This window comes from Globicephala melas, chromosome 3 (genome assembly GCF_963455315.2).
Source record: "Globicephala melas chromosome 3, mGloMel1.2, whole genome shotgun sequence".
NCBI classification, from domain to species: Eukaryota; Metazoa; Chordata; class Mammalia; order Artiodactyla; family Delphinidae; genus Globicephala; species Globicephala melas.
In genome coordinates, this window is record NC_083316.1 from 126,355,290 (window position 1) to 126,369,743 (window position 14,454).

Genomic DNA, 14,454 nt, shown 5'->3' on the forward strand with positions numbered 1-14,454 from the left:
CCAGGTAACTTTGGTGTGTGCATATGTATGTGTACTGTACGTGTGCAAGGCCTTCTGTTTGCAAGGGCCTGCTGCCGGGGCACCTGTCTTCCCTGGGGCCTGGTGCTTTTAGCATCTGTCCCTGGATCCTGTTGCAGCCCGAAATAAGGCTATGAGCCACAACAAGGCAAGGACAACTCTCGTCAGCTGAGGCCAGAGCCGGAGGCAAGGCATACCCAGCTCACTGACGACCGCCTGCGCAGACACCAACCACTCAACTCTCAGCTTCCCGACGGAGGTGTTAATCTGAGGGTCTGACACTCCCTCCTGCCCACTGTGGTTCCATCTCTCAGGTACCAGGACTCAAGGGGAGCTCAAGGCGCTGTCGGGGGTGGGCAGTGGGGGGGAGCCAATTCCCAGAGCCCCTTCCCCCAAGCAGAGGAAGGGCCCAAGGGGGTCCGGGGAGGGTGGGGCCTCGTGGAAGCCTGGATCCTGAGTTGGGAAGGGAGGGATTCTAAGCTCTGGGTTACTCTGGGTTAAATGGAGAGGGGGTGGCTAGGGTTCAAGGTTGGGGTAGGTAATGGCTCTGCTCAGGATTCCAAGATCTTTCAGCAATAGAGGGAAGCAGGGTCCCTGTCTGTAAAATGAGGGGCGGGGTCCTTCCCAATGTCTGTGAATTTCTGTAAGGAGAGTGTTTGTCAAGAAACAGATCCGGGGACTGTGGAACCCTAAGTGGTCCCAGCTGGAGCACTGGCCACCAGCTCGTGGGCATCGCCCCCAAGGCATGCATGTGTACTCACGTTTGCACACAGTTTGAGGGGGTCCATGTACGCCCTGAAGCACGTCCATGGATACCCACGATGTAACCTCCTCAGGTTACAGGACAGCTACTTGCTCACAGTTACCGAGGGAGTCAGGGACACCGATCAGAAGCCAGGCCGCCCGGCTCAGCGCCCACGGACCCGGGGCTGGGTATGGGCGTGGGGGGCACAGATGGAGGCAGATTGTTTCTCTAAAAGAAGAAATATAGAAAAACCTGGAAGCCAAGCAGAGGGGCACAAGGGTTGGTAAGGCCGTCAGGAGGCTCAAGGACTTTGCCTTCTCTCCTGGGGGCGAGTTAGGGGATCTGGACTTGGGGCCTGCAGGGCTTCTCTGGGGCTTTGGACCTCATTTTATTTGTAAATCACCTCCAAGATTCCTGGGACACGCCATAAGATGCAAATGGGGGGATGGAGGAAGAGGGAGAGGAGCGAGGGAGGAAAGGACACCATGTAAGTGAGCTGAAGGACAGGGGTAGGAAGGGGGCTGATGGCTGTTTTCAGTGTCCTTGGACCAGCCTGCGCCCTCAAGCCTCAGAGCCGAGTCCTGAGGAGAGGAGGGGCGCACCTCTCAGACCCCAGTGCAGCGTCAGACTAACCACCCGTGCTCCCTGACTAACCACCCCCTGACTTCAACCTCCAACCTCTTTCAGCCTCTGATTAGCGCTCACTTGAGTCAGTGGACAACAACAGTCAGAGACCCTCGCCTCCCCTTCTCCTAATGTCCCAGAAACTACCCCCAATGCGTGTGTGCTTCCCTAGCGTCAAGGAAGCAGATTTGTGTGACCCTGAGCATCTCCTTTTTCTTCCATGGACCTCAGCCTCCTCTTTCCAGCTCAGACACCCTTGCTTGAGACTTTGGTGTGGGCCAAGGCTGCGCAGGGCCGGGGTTGGGTAGACCAAGGATTGGGAGGTCTGGGGAGGAACGGAGGCAGCCTGGACCATTTGTGGCGGTCTCTCCTCCACAGGATGATTCCCAAGGAGCAGAAGGGGCCGGTAATGACTACCACGGGGGACCTCACTGAACCAGGTAAGGTTGACCCAGCCCGTGAGCCTTCCTCAGATCCCATGCTTTCTTGCTCCCAGGCTGCAGCCACTCAGGCCTGCTGGCCCCAGGCCTGGGCAAACAGGTGTGAGTTCGAGGCCAGCCTGTGGAATCTGTCGCCTGGGCTGGGAAGCTTCCCGAAACACTGGGAAGGGCCTTGCTCTGATGCCCGCACCCCCAAGAGCTGAGGTTGAGTGCCCTAGACTGGGTCCTGCCCCCACCTAAGTCCTTACCTCAGCCCCAGATGGAGCTCTGAGGGCTCTGGCCCCAGATTCAATCCTAACAATGGCCCAAGCGTCCCACAGATTGCCCCTGCTTGTTTTAACTGGGCCGTCTCCCCGAGCCCCCATGGCAAGAGACAAGGGGTCAGGGGAGAGCGGGGCAGGGGGGCAGGAATAGGCTGCCTGATCTCAAACCATCTCACTTAAAAGCACATTCATCCGATGCATAAATCATCTAAGGTACATGATTATCAACTCTACAAGACCTCTCGGCATAATTGTGGAGTCTGTTGATTTGGCCTGCTTTAGAGCCTTTCAAACATTTTAAAAGCAAGCTAAGCTAAGTCAGGACTCTCAAACTTCACTGTGAATCGCAGCGACATGGCGTTATTGGTTAAAAATACAGATTCCCAGCATCAACCCCCAGGAATTCTGATTCAGGGGACCTGGGGAGGAGGCCATACATTAGCCTTTTAGCCAAGTACCCAGGTGATTCTGATGCAGGTGGGAAGTGAACCAAGCTCTGATAAACCCCCGTCTAAGGGCATTGCTGCACTTTTAACTCCTTCAGTGTTCTAGGAAGTATTTAATCATGTGTATGACTTTATGTGTGAGTCGTACTTTTAACCTGTTTTGTGTGTTCTCGCCTCCTTTTGTTGGTATCATTTTTTTTTTTTATTCCATGATTTTCTGTGCTGAAATACACAAGCTTTGTGAGGTACTGATGCTCTAACTAGAAGAATCAGGCAATGCATTTTCTTTTCTCTTGTCTAAGTAATTAATTAGTTACAGACCCCCAAATATTGACACACAACATTTACGCCAGACTGGAAATACGTGAGTTGTTGACGATTGCTAAGGTATTAATTAAGGACAATTTTGAAGCTAAAGAAAAGTAGAAAGGAAAAAATCTCATGCTGTCACCGCCGAAAGATAGCCATCGTAAAATAATAATAATAAAACACTTACCGTTATTGTGTACTCACTATGTCTCAGATACTGTGCTAAGAGCATTTGTACCTTTCGTTATATATATAACCCTCACAACAACTCTGTAAGTTAGATACGATCACACCCATCTTGCAGATGAGAAAACAGGGGTCAGAGAAGCTAGGAAGTCACATATATAGTAGGTGGTAGAACTGAGATTTGACCCCAGATCTGTCTCCAAAACTGCTCCTTTACCACACGGTTATATAAATAAAACATTCATTTTATAGAATATTCAGACAAAGCAGACATGAATGACTTTGAACGTGAAAGTTCCTCATAACAAAACCATCTGGAGAGAACCACTATTAACAGTTTTGTGTAAATCCTTCTTCTGTTCATATATAAACGTATTTATATAAACACACACACGGGCTAAATACTATACACTGTGTTCATCATCTTAAATTTTTTTCACTTAGCGGCACACCACAGACTTCTTTCCATCCTAGTATGACTTATCTCACACCTCCCCTCCCCTCGCTCCCCCAGCATATAAGATATTATATATATTTATACACACACATCCCCTAAGGGAGGCCATGAAGGCTCAGCCCAGGTTGGGACCCTTAGGAGTAGAGCCTGAGGATTCCCAAACAAGTGACTTGTTGAGCTCACATTCCTAGGAGAAGGGAAGTGACAAAAGCACAATCCGGCAGAGGAAATTGCTAAGTAAGGATGTGGGCTCCAAAGCATAAATTAATTGCCCTACAGAATTCATCTCATCTTCAGCAAGGGGGCTGTTGCAGCCTCTACTCACCGGGGCAGTTCTCTGTAGAGGTGGCAGTTGTGAGCTGTTAGTCACTGATAAAGGGCATCTGGGCAGCATGCACCGCAAGACTGATTCCCAGTTTCCACAATTCGAAAAGTCACTGCAGTAAACATCCTTGTATGTATATCTTCAGGCATGTTTATTCAACTTTTCTGCCCGAGGACGAACGCCTAGAAGTGGAATTGCTTAGTCAAATAGGTTTTATCTATAGCTTTTTTTTTTTTTTTTTTTTTTAATATTGAGCTCAGTTCATCTGAACAGCATTTGAGAATATGATGCCAGGGGACTTTTATTATGTATTTAGGTATATGTGGTCTTTCATCTGTTTAAATATGCAGTACATTTTCTTGTTCAAATACAAAAACAATGCACACAATTTCCAGCCCTCCTCCTTCCTAGGTCCCCAAATTGCCACTGCCAATATTTGGCATATCTCCTTGCAGATTTTTCAATGCATACATAAACATGTGTTTATTTTTAAAACTATACGAGTGGGATCTTAGAATACAGATTCTTCTGAAATTTCCTTTTTTCCCCCTTTTAATCTACAGTGGATTTCTTTCTGATCCTAACATGTAGAAGGTGCTGTCTCTATATTTGCTGTAAGAATGAAAGAAACATCAGCCTCCTTTTTTAAAAGGCTGTTTAGGATTCCATTGAATGGGATGAATCACAGCACCTGAATGGCCCTCAGTGTTGCCTGGTGACCACATCACCCATCCCTGACCCATTCACTCTCCCCTACTGTTCTCTGAGATAACTTTAGCAACCTCTCTTCTCAAATCTCCAATACCTCCTCCCCCACCTTCATTCTCAGCTAATGACCTTGCTTCTTATTTCACCGAGAAAAGTAAAGTGGCCAAAAGAGAACTTCTGCAAGCTCCCGCCTCCACATCTGTCCACTTGTTTGTATCTGTGTCCCTGTTCTCTGTTTTCCTTCCTGATATGATAGATGAACTCTCCTTGCACTGTGTGAAGCCAACCCTTCTTGCTGGGCACTGAACACCCTCCCTACCCTCTCTCCTGCTCAAGACATTCCTTCAGTAATTCTCCCCTCTCTTTATTGCATCGTCAGATTTTCTCATCAGCTAACAAACATGCTATTATTCCTCCCTCTTTAAAAACAAGCAAGCAAGTAAGCAAACCAACAAGCGAGCAAACCACTCTTGCTTCCACAGCTGCCCCAGCCATGGTCCTTCAGAGCACACCTCCTCAAAGCAGCTGTCTATACTTCCCTCCTCTCTTTCTCTCTTTTTCACATTTTATTAACCAACTTAAACACACACACACACACACACACACACACACACACACACAAGTTGAGAGTGCAAATCCCTGTGGCCCTCCTTTTATTCCTGGGTTCCAGAGCAAATCCCAAAGAGCATGTCATTTCATCCCCCAAATACTTCACAGAAAGTAATAAAAAGGACATTTCCTTACATGCCACAAAGATATTAACACATTGAACAAAAGTAAATGTTGATTTAATACTATCTAATAGCCAGTCCTATAGTCAACTTTCTCCAATTTTCTAGTTAACGGGGATCCAAATAAGAGACACTTTTTAACTGAGGTAGCATTGGTTCATATTTAACGTTACATATTGATAGTTTCACGTGTACAGAATTATGTTTCTACTTCTGTATACACTACAGCACGCTCACCACCAAAAATTTAGTTTCTATCCTTCATCATACAGTTGATCCCCTTTACCCCTTTCACCCTCCCCCACCACCCCCATTCCCTTCTGGGAACCACTACTCTGTTCTCTGTATCTACATGTTTGTTGATGTTTGGTTTGGTTTGATCATTTATTTTGGTTTATGTTTGTTTGTTTTTATATTCCGCATATAAGTGAAATCATATGGCATTTGTCTTTCTCTATCTGACTTATTTCACTTAGCATAATAACTGTACCCTCAAGGGCCCTTGTTTTTATTTGGTAGCTATGTCTCTTAAATCTCCTTTAATCTAAAACACTGCCCCCGCCTCCTTTTTTCCCATGTCATTCACTCCTTTGAAGACACCGGGCCACCTGCCCTGTAGAACGTCCCACATCCTAGATTTGGCTCATTGCTTCCTTGTGTTGTGTCAAACTGTTCCTCTGTCCTCTTCTCTCGAACCCTGTCTAATAAGGCTTTCACACCCAAATACTCCACAGGAACTGCTTTTGCGGAGACTGCCAATAATAACCCCATGTTACTAAATACAATGGTCAGTTTTCAGCCCTCCTCTTACTTGACATATCAGCAACATTTGACTCCGTTGATCCGTCCACCTTGCCTAACACGCTTTCATCATTTGGTTCTAGGACACCACAGTCTTTGGATTTCCTCCTAACTTGCTGGGTGTTTTCTCCCAGGCTCCAGGGCTGGGGCTCCTCTCCTCAGTCTAAATGTTGGAGGCCCCGGGGCTCAGTCTTTGGATATCTTTATCCATTCTCATATCCTTGGAGATCTCACCTAGCCTCCAGGCTCCAAATACCATTCAAAGAGCTGGAATATGAACCTATGTGTGTTTGATTGTAGAGATGACAAGTCTTCCCGTGCTGCCCATACGTATCCCTCTCCTACCAACGTCCTCACCATGCCTCACCTTTCTTCCAAAAGTCTTCCCTTGTGGCACCAACATAAGAGTATGTGTTTTGCTGGTGGGGAAAGCACCAAGGATATGGATGGGCTACCAAACTACTAAGGATGGTCATCCGCCCTGGAATCCGTCTACATGGCTATAATGACTGGTCCTAACTATGAGAAAAGAAATAAACGGGACAGTCTTCATTAAAAAACAACAACAGCAAATACCATTTGTATTTCCTGATGCCCCAAATTTTACGTCCAGGTCAATTTTCTCCCATGAACACTAGACTCATATATCCAGCTCCCTACTCGGCATCTCTGCTGGGATGCCTACAAGGCTCTGCAAACATTATACTCAGTTTTGGAGACAATTAGGGGAGTTTGAATATAGACTAGGCATTATATATATAAAAAAATTCATTCACTTGGAAAGGTGGAGATCTTTAACTGATAAAAGCAAGTTACTAAGCAGCTGTGCTATGATTTCATTTTGGTTAAAAAGTCACATATGAATACATAGTCAGTGAAAAAGACGGGAAAGGATATACACTAAAGTGTTAGTAGTGGCAACCTCTGGATGGTAGAAAATGGTGTTTTTCTTCTTTTTTTTTTTTTTTTTTTGCGGTACACGGGCCTCTCACTGTTGTGGCCTCTCCCGTTGTGGAGCACAGGCTCTGGACGCGCAGGCTCAGTGGCCATGGCTCACGGGCCCAGCCGTTCCGCGGCATGTGGGATCTTCCCAGACCGGGGCACAAAACCGTGTCCCCTGCATTGGCAGGCGGACTCTCAACCACTGCACCACCAGGGAAGTCCTTCTTTTCTTTTATGTCTATATTTTCTAACTTTCTTCAATGCACTTATATGCTGTTTCTATAATAATAAAAGGCTATTTTAACATTAAAAGAAGACATGTCTAGAACGGAATGCCTGGTCTTTCCTCACATCTCCTCCTCCTCCAGCCTTCCCATCTCAGAGAGCGGCTACTCCATCCTCCCAGCGGCTCAGGCCAGAAACCTTGCCTTTACCTCCCACACCTCTCTCTCTGTCTCTCACATCCCACACCCATGGCCTACCTTTAAAAGATACCTAGAATCTGATCATTACTCACTACCTCCACCACTATGAGCAAAGAGCTTCATGGGAAATGCATGGAATAAATATACCTGGCCAAAGAACACCTGAAATGATGCTCAATTTCACTGAGTGTCAAACACATGCTAATTAAACACAGAGGAGTCACTTCCGCCCATTGGGTGGGCAAAGATTCCTAAGAATAATGACACCCAGGGTCAGCAAGTGTGGGGCAAAGTCGGCACTCTCATACACAGCGGATGGTGCTGTGCGGAGGTCCCCTTACAGGCAGCAACCCGGAGTGCCCTGAGGGTTTGGTAGTAAGAGCTCCCTCTGGCCTCTCTGGGCAGTCCCTTTGCTGGACCTGGGCAAGAAGCTGAGCGTGCCCCAGGACTTGATGATGGAAGAGCTATCACTGCGTAACAACCGAGGATCCCTCCTCTTCCAGAAGAGACAGCGCCGCGTGCAGAAATTCACCTTTGAGTTTGCAGCCAGCCCGCGTGCGGTGAGTAGGCCTCCATTGTGTTCACAGGGAAACTGAGGCCCAGAGAGGGCCAATCGTTAGCCTAGAGCCAAACAATGCACCAGATAGGACTTCTGCCCTCTATGGGGGGGTCCCTCAAGTTCCAGCCGGGGACGGCTGTGATATTGCCATCAGATTGACCTCTGCCTTGCTAGGTGATCCTAGAAAAGGGTTAGCCCTTTAGGCACCTTTCCCCAGATACAATACATAAAGTGTATCGGACAGGATGCCCCATGGAGTGAAGGGACTCTGACTCCTACAAAAAATGCAGAAGAATAGTCAGGTGCTCTGGGCTGAATTTGCAGGAAGCAGGATTTAGATTACACTTGAGCTTGATCTAAGATGGAAAATGCAGAATGCCGTCCTTTTTCCCACTGGAAGAAGGCAAAGGCCACGAGATAGTCAGCTGGTAGAGAAAGGAGGCAAGAATGGCTTGTCCCCCGGCTTCAAAAAGGTGGCAGGCAGTTTCAGGTACTTCTAATGAACTCAGGGGACTTTCATCCTACTCCACTCAATTTCTGGATGAAACAGGAGATGATGAGAGGGATCGATGTGGCAGAATAATAAAAATGACAAAACACCTACCTTTGCTACGTGCTTATGACGGTATTGGCTAAGCAGTTTGCATGCATCATCTCATTTAATGATCAGAGAGTGATATTATCATCATCTCCACTTTACAGAGAAGGAAACTGTGGCTCAGAGAGGTTAAGTATTATATGCCCAGGGTCAATACTATAATAGCAACTAACGTATATAAGAGCACTTCTCTGTTCCAGGGTTTAGCGCTCTACACTATTAATTCATCCTCCCCCCAAAACATCCCTGGGAGGTGGGCTCTAGCATTATGACCTCCCACCACCCCCTGCCATTTTTTTAGTGGAGGGAGAACCCTGGCCTCCTGCCCCGCTGAGCCTTCCTGCGGTTTATTTGCCCCTCCCCTCCCCCCAGCTCGTGGCAGGAAGCGCCAAGGAGAAGGTGACTGGAACAGCGGAACCTGGGATGGTGAGCGTGCACAGAGACCCCGAAGTGGCGGAAGCCTGGGGGAAAGGGCCAGGCAGCTCAGACTCCCCGGTCCGCCACCTCTGAGCTCCCGCCCCTGTGCCTAGGTTGCCAATAGCTCCGAGGGGCAGAACTACCGCTCTGAGCTCCACATCTTCCCGACCTCAGGGCACGGGGGCCCTGAGGATGCCCAGCCCACAGCCGCCCGGCCAGTGAGTGCCCACAGCCCCAGTGCCCTGGCGCCAGGTAAGTGCCCTGCCCGCGTCCCAGGACCAGGGGACCGTAGCGTGGGCGAGCTCCACGGTGGGGCAGGAAGAGCATCCAGAGAGCGTCTAGTCCACCTCCTTCCCAACACACACACACACACACACACTCACCCCACTCCAAAGACCCAACACAAGCCCAGAGTAGCGCAGCAATGCGCCAAGGTCACAGAGCCAGCCAGGGTCCGCAAGACCAGAGTCTGCGCCCCAACTTGCAATTCCTCTGCTCCGTCCTCCTTGTTTCCAGGGATGGGGAAGGGTCCTCTTTGCTGGAGCAACTTTAGCATCACATTCCACCCCCTCCCCCAACTCCCCTTTCCTAGTCCCCCCCCCAACAGTGTCTGCAGCGGGGCGTGGCGGCAAGGTTAAAAGGAACCCAGGCGTCTCGCTCGCCCGCCTCCCACGTGCCATGCTCCACCCCCTAGGCTATGCCGAGCCACTGAAGGGCGTCCCTCCCGAGAAGTTCAACCACACGGCCATCCCCAAGGGCTACAGCTGCCCATGGCAGGAGTTCCTCAGCTACCAGGACCACCTGGGCGAAGGCAGAAGTCATACCCCCAGCCTGGCGGAGTATCGAAATTTCAACAAGTAAGACGAGGCGGGCTGCTTAGGGAGAGACCTGGAGGGAGGATGCGCTGGAGCCAGTCACAACCACAGCAGTAGCTGCATCTCCTGAGCGCTTTCTACAGGCCGGGCTCTACCCCAACGCCTTATATACATTTATTGAGCCCCTGCTAAAACAGTAGAGCTCTTGCCTTAGCACAACTAACTAGTGCCCAATAAATGTACCGGGAATAAATGGGTGAATGTGGCACACACCTTGCTGGATTCTCCTCCACAACAGGGTGGGGCAGGTGCCACAGTTTTTCCTATTCTGCTGGAGAAGAGGATCAACAATCTGCCCAAAATCACAAAGCAAGGAAGCAGTGGCGGGGCTGGGATCCAAGTCTGGTTTTGTCTGACTCCAGAGTCCAGTTGCTTATTCTCCATCACTGCTGTGTGCCATCTCCTTGATGGACATCAAGGTGCGGGTCCTTCCCTGGGTGGGGGCCCCAGATCTCACTAGTCCTAGGCCAGCTCAGCGTTTTCCTCACTTTCATCAGTGGTCTGGAAGAGGCCTAGAAAGTGATCTTGAGGCTGTACCACTGTGGGGAGTGACAGTGAAATGTTGGACACCAGAGGTGAGAGCCACAAAGCAGTGACTCACAGTGTTTAGCACAGTGGGCCCTCCACGGAGGAGGGCTTAATGCAATCTCCACCCCTGGCTGTGTGACCTTGGGCAAGTGGCTTAACCTCGCTGGGCCTCCCTTTCCCCACCTGTAAAATGAGACTGTTACAGTACCTGCTTCATAAGATGGTCATGAGGATGGCATGAGAGGCCTTAGGCAAAATTTCTGGCTCTCAATAAGCTCTCAATAAGTGGTGGCTGCCATTATTATTATTCTTATTTACAGGTTGAAATGATGGCTGGAAAAGCCAACAGGGGAGAACTTAAAAGGGATAGATTAACATCCCGCCCTGGGGGCCTGAAAACAAATCACAGCAGTCAGGACAGGAGCTTGGCAGGAAGGAAGGCTGTGGGCTGGGGGACGCATTTCAACCGCATTTCAATTGGCTTCCTTAGTGTGCTGCTATTCGTGAAAAATGCTCCTCTGGCTTGGGCTGGATTAAGCGAGAAAGGGGAGGGTCCACAGAGAGGAGGCCACAGTCCAGCGCTTCTGGCACCTGCTCAGACCACACATGGAGACTGTGTCTGTCTTGCTAGCCTGGAGACCAAGCCCTCTGAGGAAGGGCTGAAGGAACTGGGGGTGATGGGCCTTGAGAGGAGACTGCTCAGGAGGGACGTGACTGCCCTCAAACAGCTGAGAGCCAGGGAGGACCATGATGGGAAGAATGGGCCCGACAGGCCTCGTGTGAACCACGAGCCACTGGCAGACATTTGGGGGTTTCCTGCCAGGCAGGACTTTGCTGTCCTCCTGGGGCCCTCACACCCTGCCTGTCCAGCTCTTTAAAACCCTCAGCTGACATTCAGGGCTAGCAGCCAGCTTCCAGGCTGGCCATTGCAGGTCGCAGCCCCACCCATCTCATGCCTCAGCTCTGACAGGCTAAGGCACGTTCCCACAAAAATAAGGAGGGTCTTAGGGACCCCTGAACCCAGACCCCTCCTAGGACGGAAGAGGCAACTGAGGCAGAGAGAGAAGGAACTGTAGTGTTGGTGGCCAAGCTGTGCTCAGGATCCAGGGCTCTGGCCTCCTGATCAAGGGCCCAACCGTGAGGCCTGCTTGACTTGGAAACAGCCCAGCCTGTTCCTGCGGGGCCCTGGCTGTTGCCATCACAGCTGTGGTGGTCCAGGCAGAAACACTGTCCTGGCTGGAACCCAGGCTCTGGCCCGAGGTTTGCCTTTTTACCCCAGAGCAGGCATTCCCCTCTCTCCATTGGTCCCAGGCTACAGGGAAAACACTAAATGAGCAATGCTCTTTATTCTCTTAAAATTAAAAAATAGTTTGAAAATCATGTATTTATATTATCTTTAAAAAAAAACCCTAGGCAACTTCAAATAAAGGTAGGGCCCCTTTGTTCCCCATGCTCCAATCCCAGCTCCCTTCCCAAAGGTAACACTGTTGTCAGGTTGGTATGTACGTTTTCAGAACATTCTCTACAAGAGAATATTCTCTACCAGCAGCTACATACCTATGGGGATGTAGCATTGTTTGGTGTGCATGTGTGTGTGTTTTGCTACTCTGTATTTCATCCTGTAACTTGCTTGCTTTTTTCACTCTACATTATGTCTTTTCAGTCTCCTCTTTCTAATACCTATATCTCTTTTCATTCCTTTTAAGTTGCTATATAGTACTCTGCCATGTGAATATACTATATTTATCTTATCCATTCCTCTGCCAGTGGGCATATGGCTTGTTTCTGGTCTGTCACTAATCGCTGCTCATATCTGCTTCCTTGTGCATACGCTTCCCTAAGCCATATGCTTACAGGTAGAGCGCTGGTCGACAGAATTTGCACATTTTCAGGTTTAAAAGATCCTGCCAGCCGCATAGCACAGGGAGATCAGCTCAATACTTTGTGACCACCTAGAGGGATGGGATAGGGAGGGTGGGAGGGAGAGAGACGCAAGAGGGAGGAGATATGGGAACATATGTATATATATATATAACTGATTCACTTTGTTATAAAGCAGAAACTAACACACCATTGTAAAGCAATTATACTCCAATAAAGATGTAAAAAAAAGAAAAAAAGATCCTGCCAAATTGCCCTCCAAGGGAGCAACACCAATTTACTCTCCAACCAGCAGTATATGAGTGAGACCTTGCCCCACCGCCTCACTAACTTTGCCCCATTACCAAATCACTTATTCTTGCCATTCTTATGGGTGAGAAGTGGCATGTCTCTGGGGTAATCTGTAGTCTCTGATCTCAGCGTTCTTTCTTACCCTCCTTTCTCTCTCCAGCCTGTGATATATTGTTTTAAGGGGAGATGACAAGAGGAGGGAAAAACTCTGTTCCAATTCTACACCCTTCTGGACCTTCCTTAACAGGAACCTAGAGTTTTGCCAGGACAAGCCAGTTCTCACTGAAAACCTCACTCCTATTTCAAAGCAAGAAGCCATCCCACTAGGGGCAGATTTGAGAATGGGCAGAGCTGGAGAAACCTGTTAAAGACAGTACAAAACCTTGCTGAGCAGCAGGGAAACTGAGGCCCAGAGAGAGGAGGGGAGGGGCTTCCCGTGGCGACCCACAGGTCTGTTCCGCCACCCTTTCCCACACAGCCTTCCTCCCCTGCTGCTCTTCTCTCCCCAGGACACCAGTGCCCTTTGGAGGAGCCCTGGTGGGGGAAACCATTCCGAGGGCAGGCACCCCCTTCGTTCCGGAGCTCACCAGTGGCTTGGAACTCCTCCGCCTCAGACCCAGCTTCAACAGGGTGGCCCAGGGCTGGGTCCGCAACCTCCCAGAGTCTGAGGAGCTGTAGCCCCAGCCGCTTCAATTCCCCCATCTCAGAGTTCGGGTAACACCTGGAGCCAAGACTCGTGGACAGCACTTCACAGTTTACGAAGGGCCATCACACACAAATGGCCTCAAAGGTCACGAAGTTCAGCAGTTCCCAAATGTGGTGTGCTTCAAAATTACCTGGAGGTGTTTTAATACAGACTTCTGGCCCGTCCCAAACCTGCAGCATCAGAATCTCCTGAGTGGAGGGTCTCTATAGTAACCAGTACTCGCAGCTGATTCCAGGAAAACTCGTCCCCGGTTTGTATCTTTAGGAATGCAAACCACCAATGACTTCACGTCCAAGCCTCCACTCTTTCCTGCTCCTGTAGTCTAGCTACGCTGCCCCAATGACAGGGAGCTCGCTAGCCGCCTATTTACCTGTGAATCACTCTGATAATTAGATTTTCCTTTTACTGAGACACAGATGGTCCTTATTTACGCTATTAACATTTACTAAGCACCAACTGTGCGCTAGCCGCTGGGCCAGCTCCAGGGAGAGGGTGTGGTAAGCCCAGGCCCTAACCTAGGGAGGAAAAGACAGTAGAGGAGACAGATTTGTAAAGCAGGAAGTCATCTTAATTTTTCCTAAAGCACGCTAGTTGACTACTGAGGAACAAAGTACCAGTGAAGCAGAGGAGGGGTTCTCTAACCCTGCGTGTGGGGTGGGATTCTGGGAAGCTTCCCAGAGGATTCGAGTGGGGCCGCAGAGGAGTGACAGTCCATCAGGGGAAGGGTGTGTGATGGGGAGAGTGTGATGGGGAGGGCATTCCTGGCAAGTGCACAGCAAGTGCAAAGGTACAGAATTGTCATGCGGGCAGGTGTTGTGGAGAAGGGAGATGGCAATGTCAGAGGAGTCAGTGACTCCTCAGGGGGCCAGAGTGGGGTGGGCTGCACTAAGGAGATGGGGAGGTTCTTAGGCTGGAGAGCAAGGGGTCTCGCTGGTGCAGCACAGACTGGAGAGGAGTACAGCTGACGCCAGGATCCTTGAAGGAACAAGGCCTGGACTAGGGAGGCGGCCATGGGGTCAGAAAGAAGGGGCAGCGCTCGGCACCTCACAGGACAGGCGCAGAGTAGGGTGCTTACAAGGATGACCCCTTTCCAGCCCCTTCCACTCACCGTTTAGAGCAGGCGCCAGGGTAGATCTTGTGCTAGTCTCCACCAGGAGTTTTTCGGCCTGTATGCTGGCT

At 49.6% G+C, this 14,454-nt stretch overlaps 1 protein-coding gene across 1 annotated transcript; it reads left to right on the plus strand.

Annotated features, from left to right (window-relative positions):
* The first annotated feature begins 227 nt into the window (after positions 1 to 227).
* Positions 228 to 13,247, plus strand: MYOZ3 (myozenin 3). The gene is made up of 7 exons (XM_030834034.2): positions 228 to 332; positions 1,766 to 1,827; positions 7,826 to 7,980; positions 8,950 to 9,009; positions 9,108 to 9,246; positions 9,689 to 9,851; positions 13,079 to 13,247. The coding sequence occupies exons 2-7, from the start codon at positions 1,767 to 1,769 to the stop codon at positions 13,245 to 13,247; spliced, it is 747 nt and encodes a 248-aa protein (XP_030689894.1). The 5' UTR covers positions 228 to 332; position 1,766.
* The last annotated feature ends 1,207 nt before the right edge of the window (positions 13,248 to 14,454 follow it).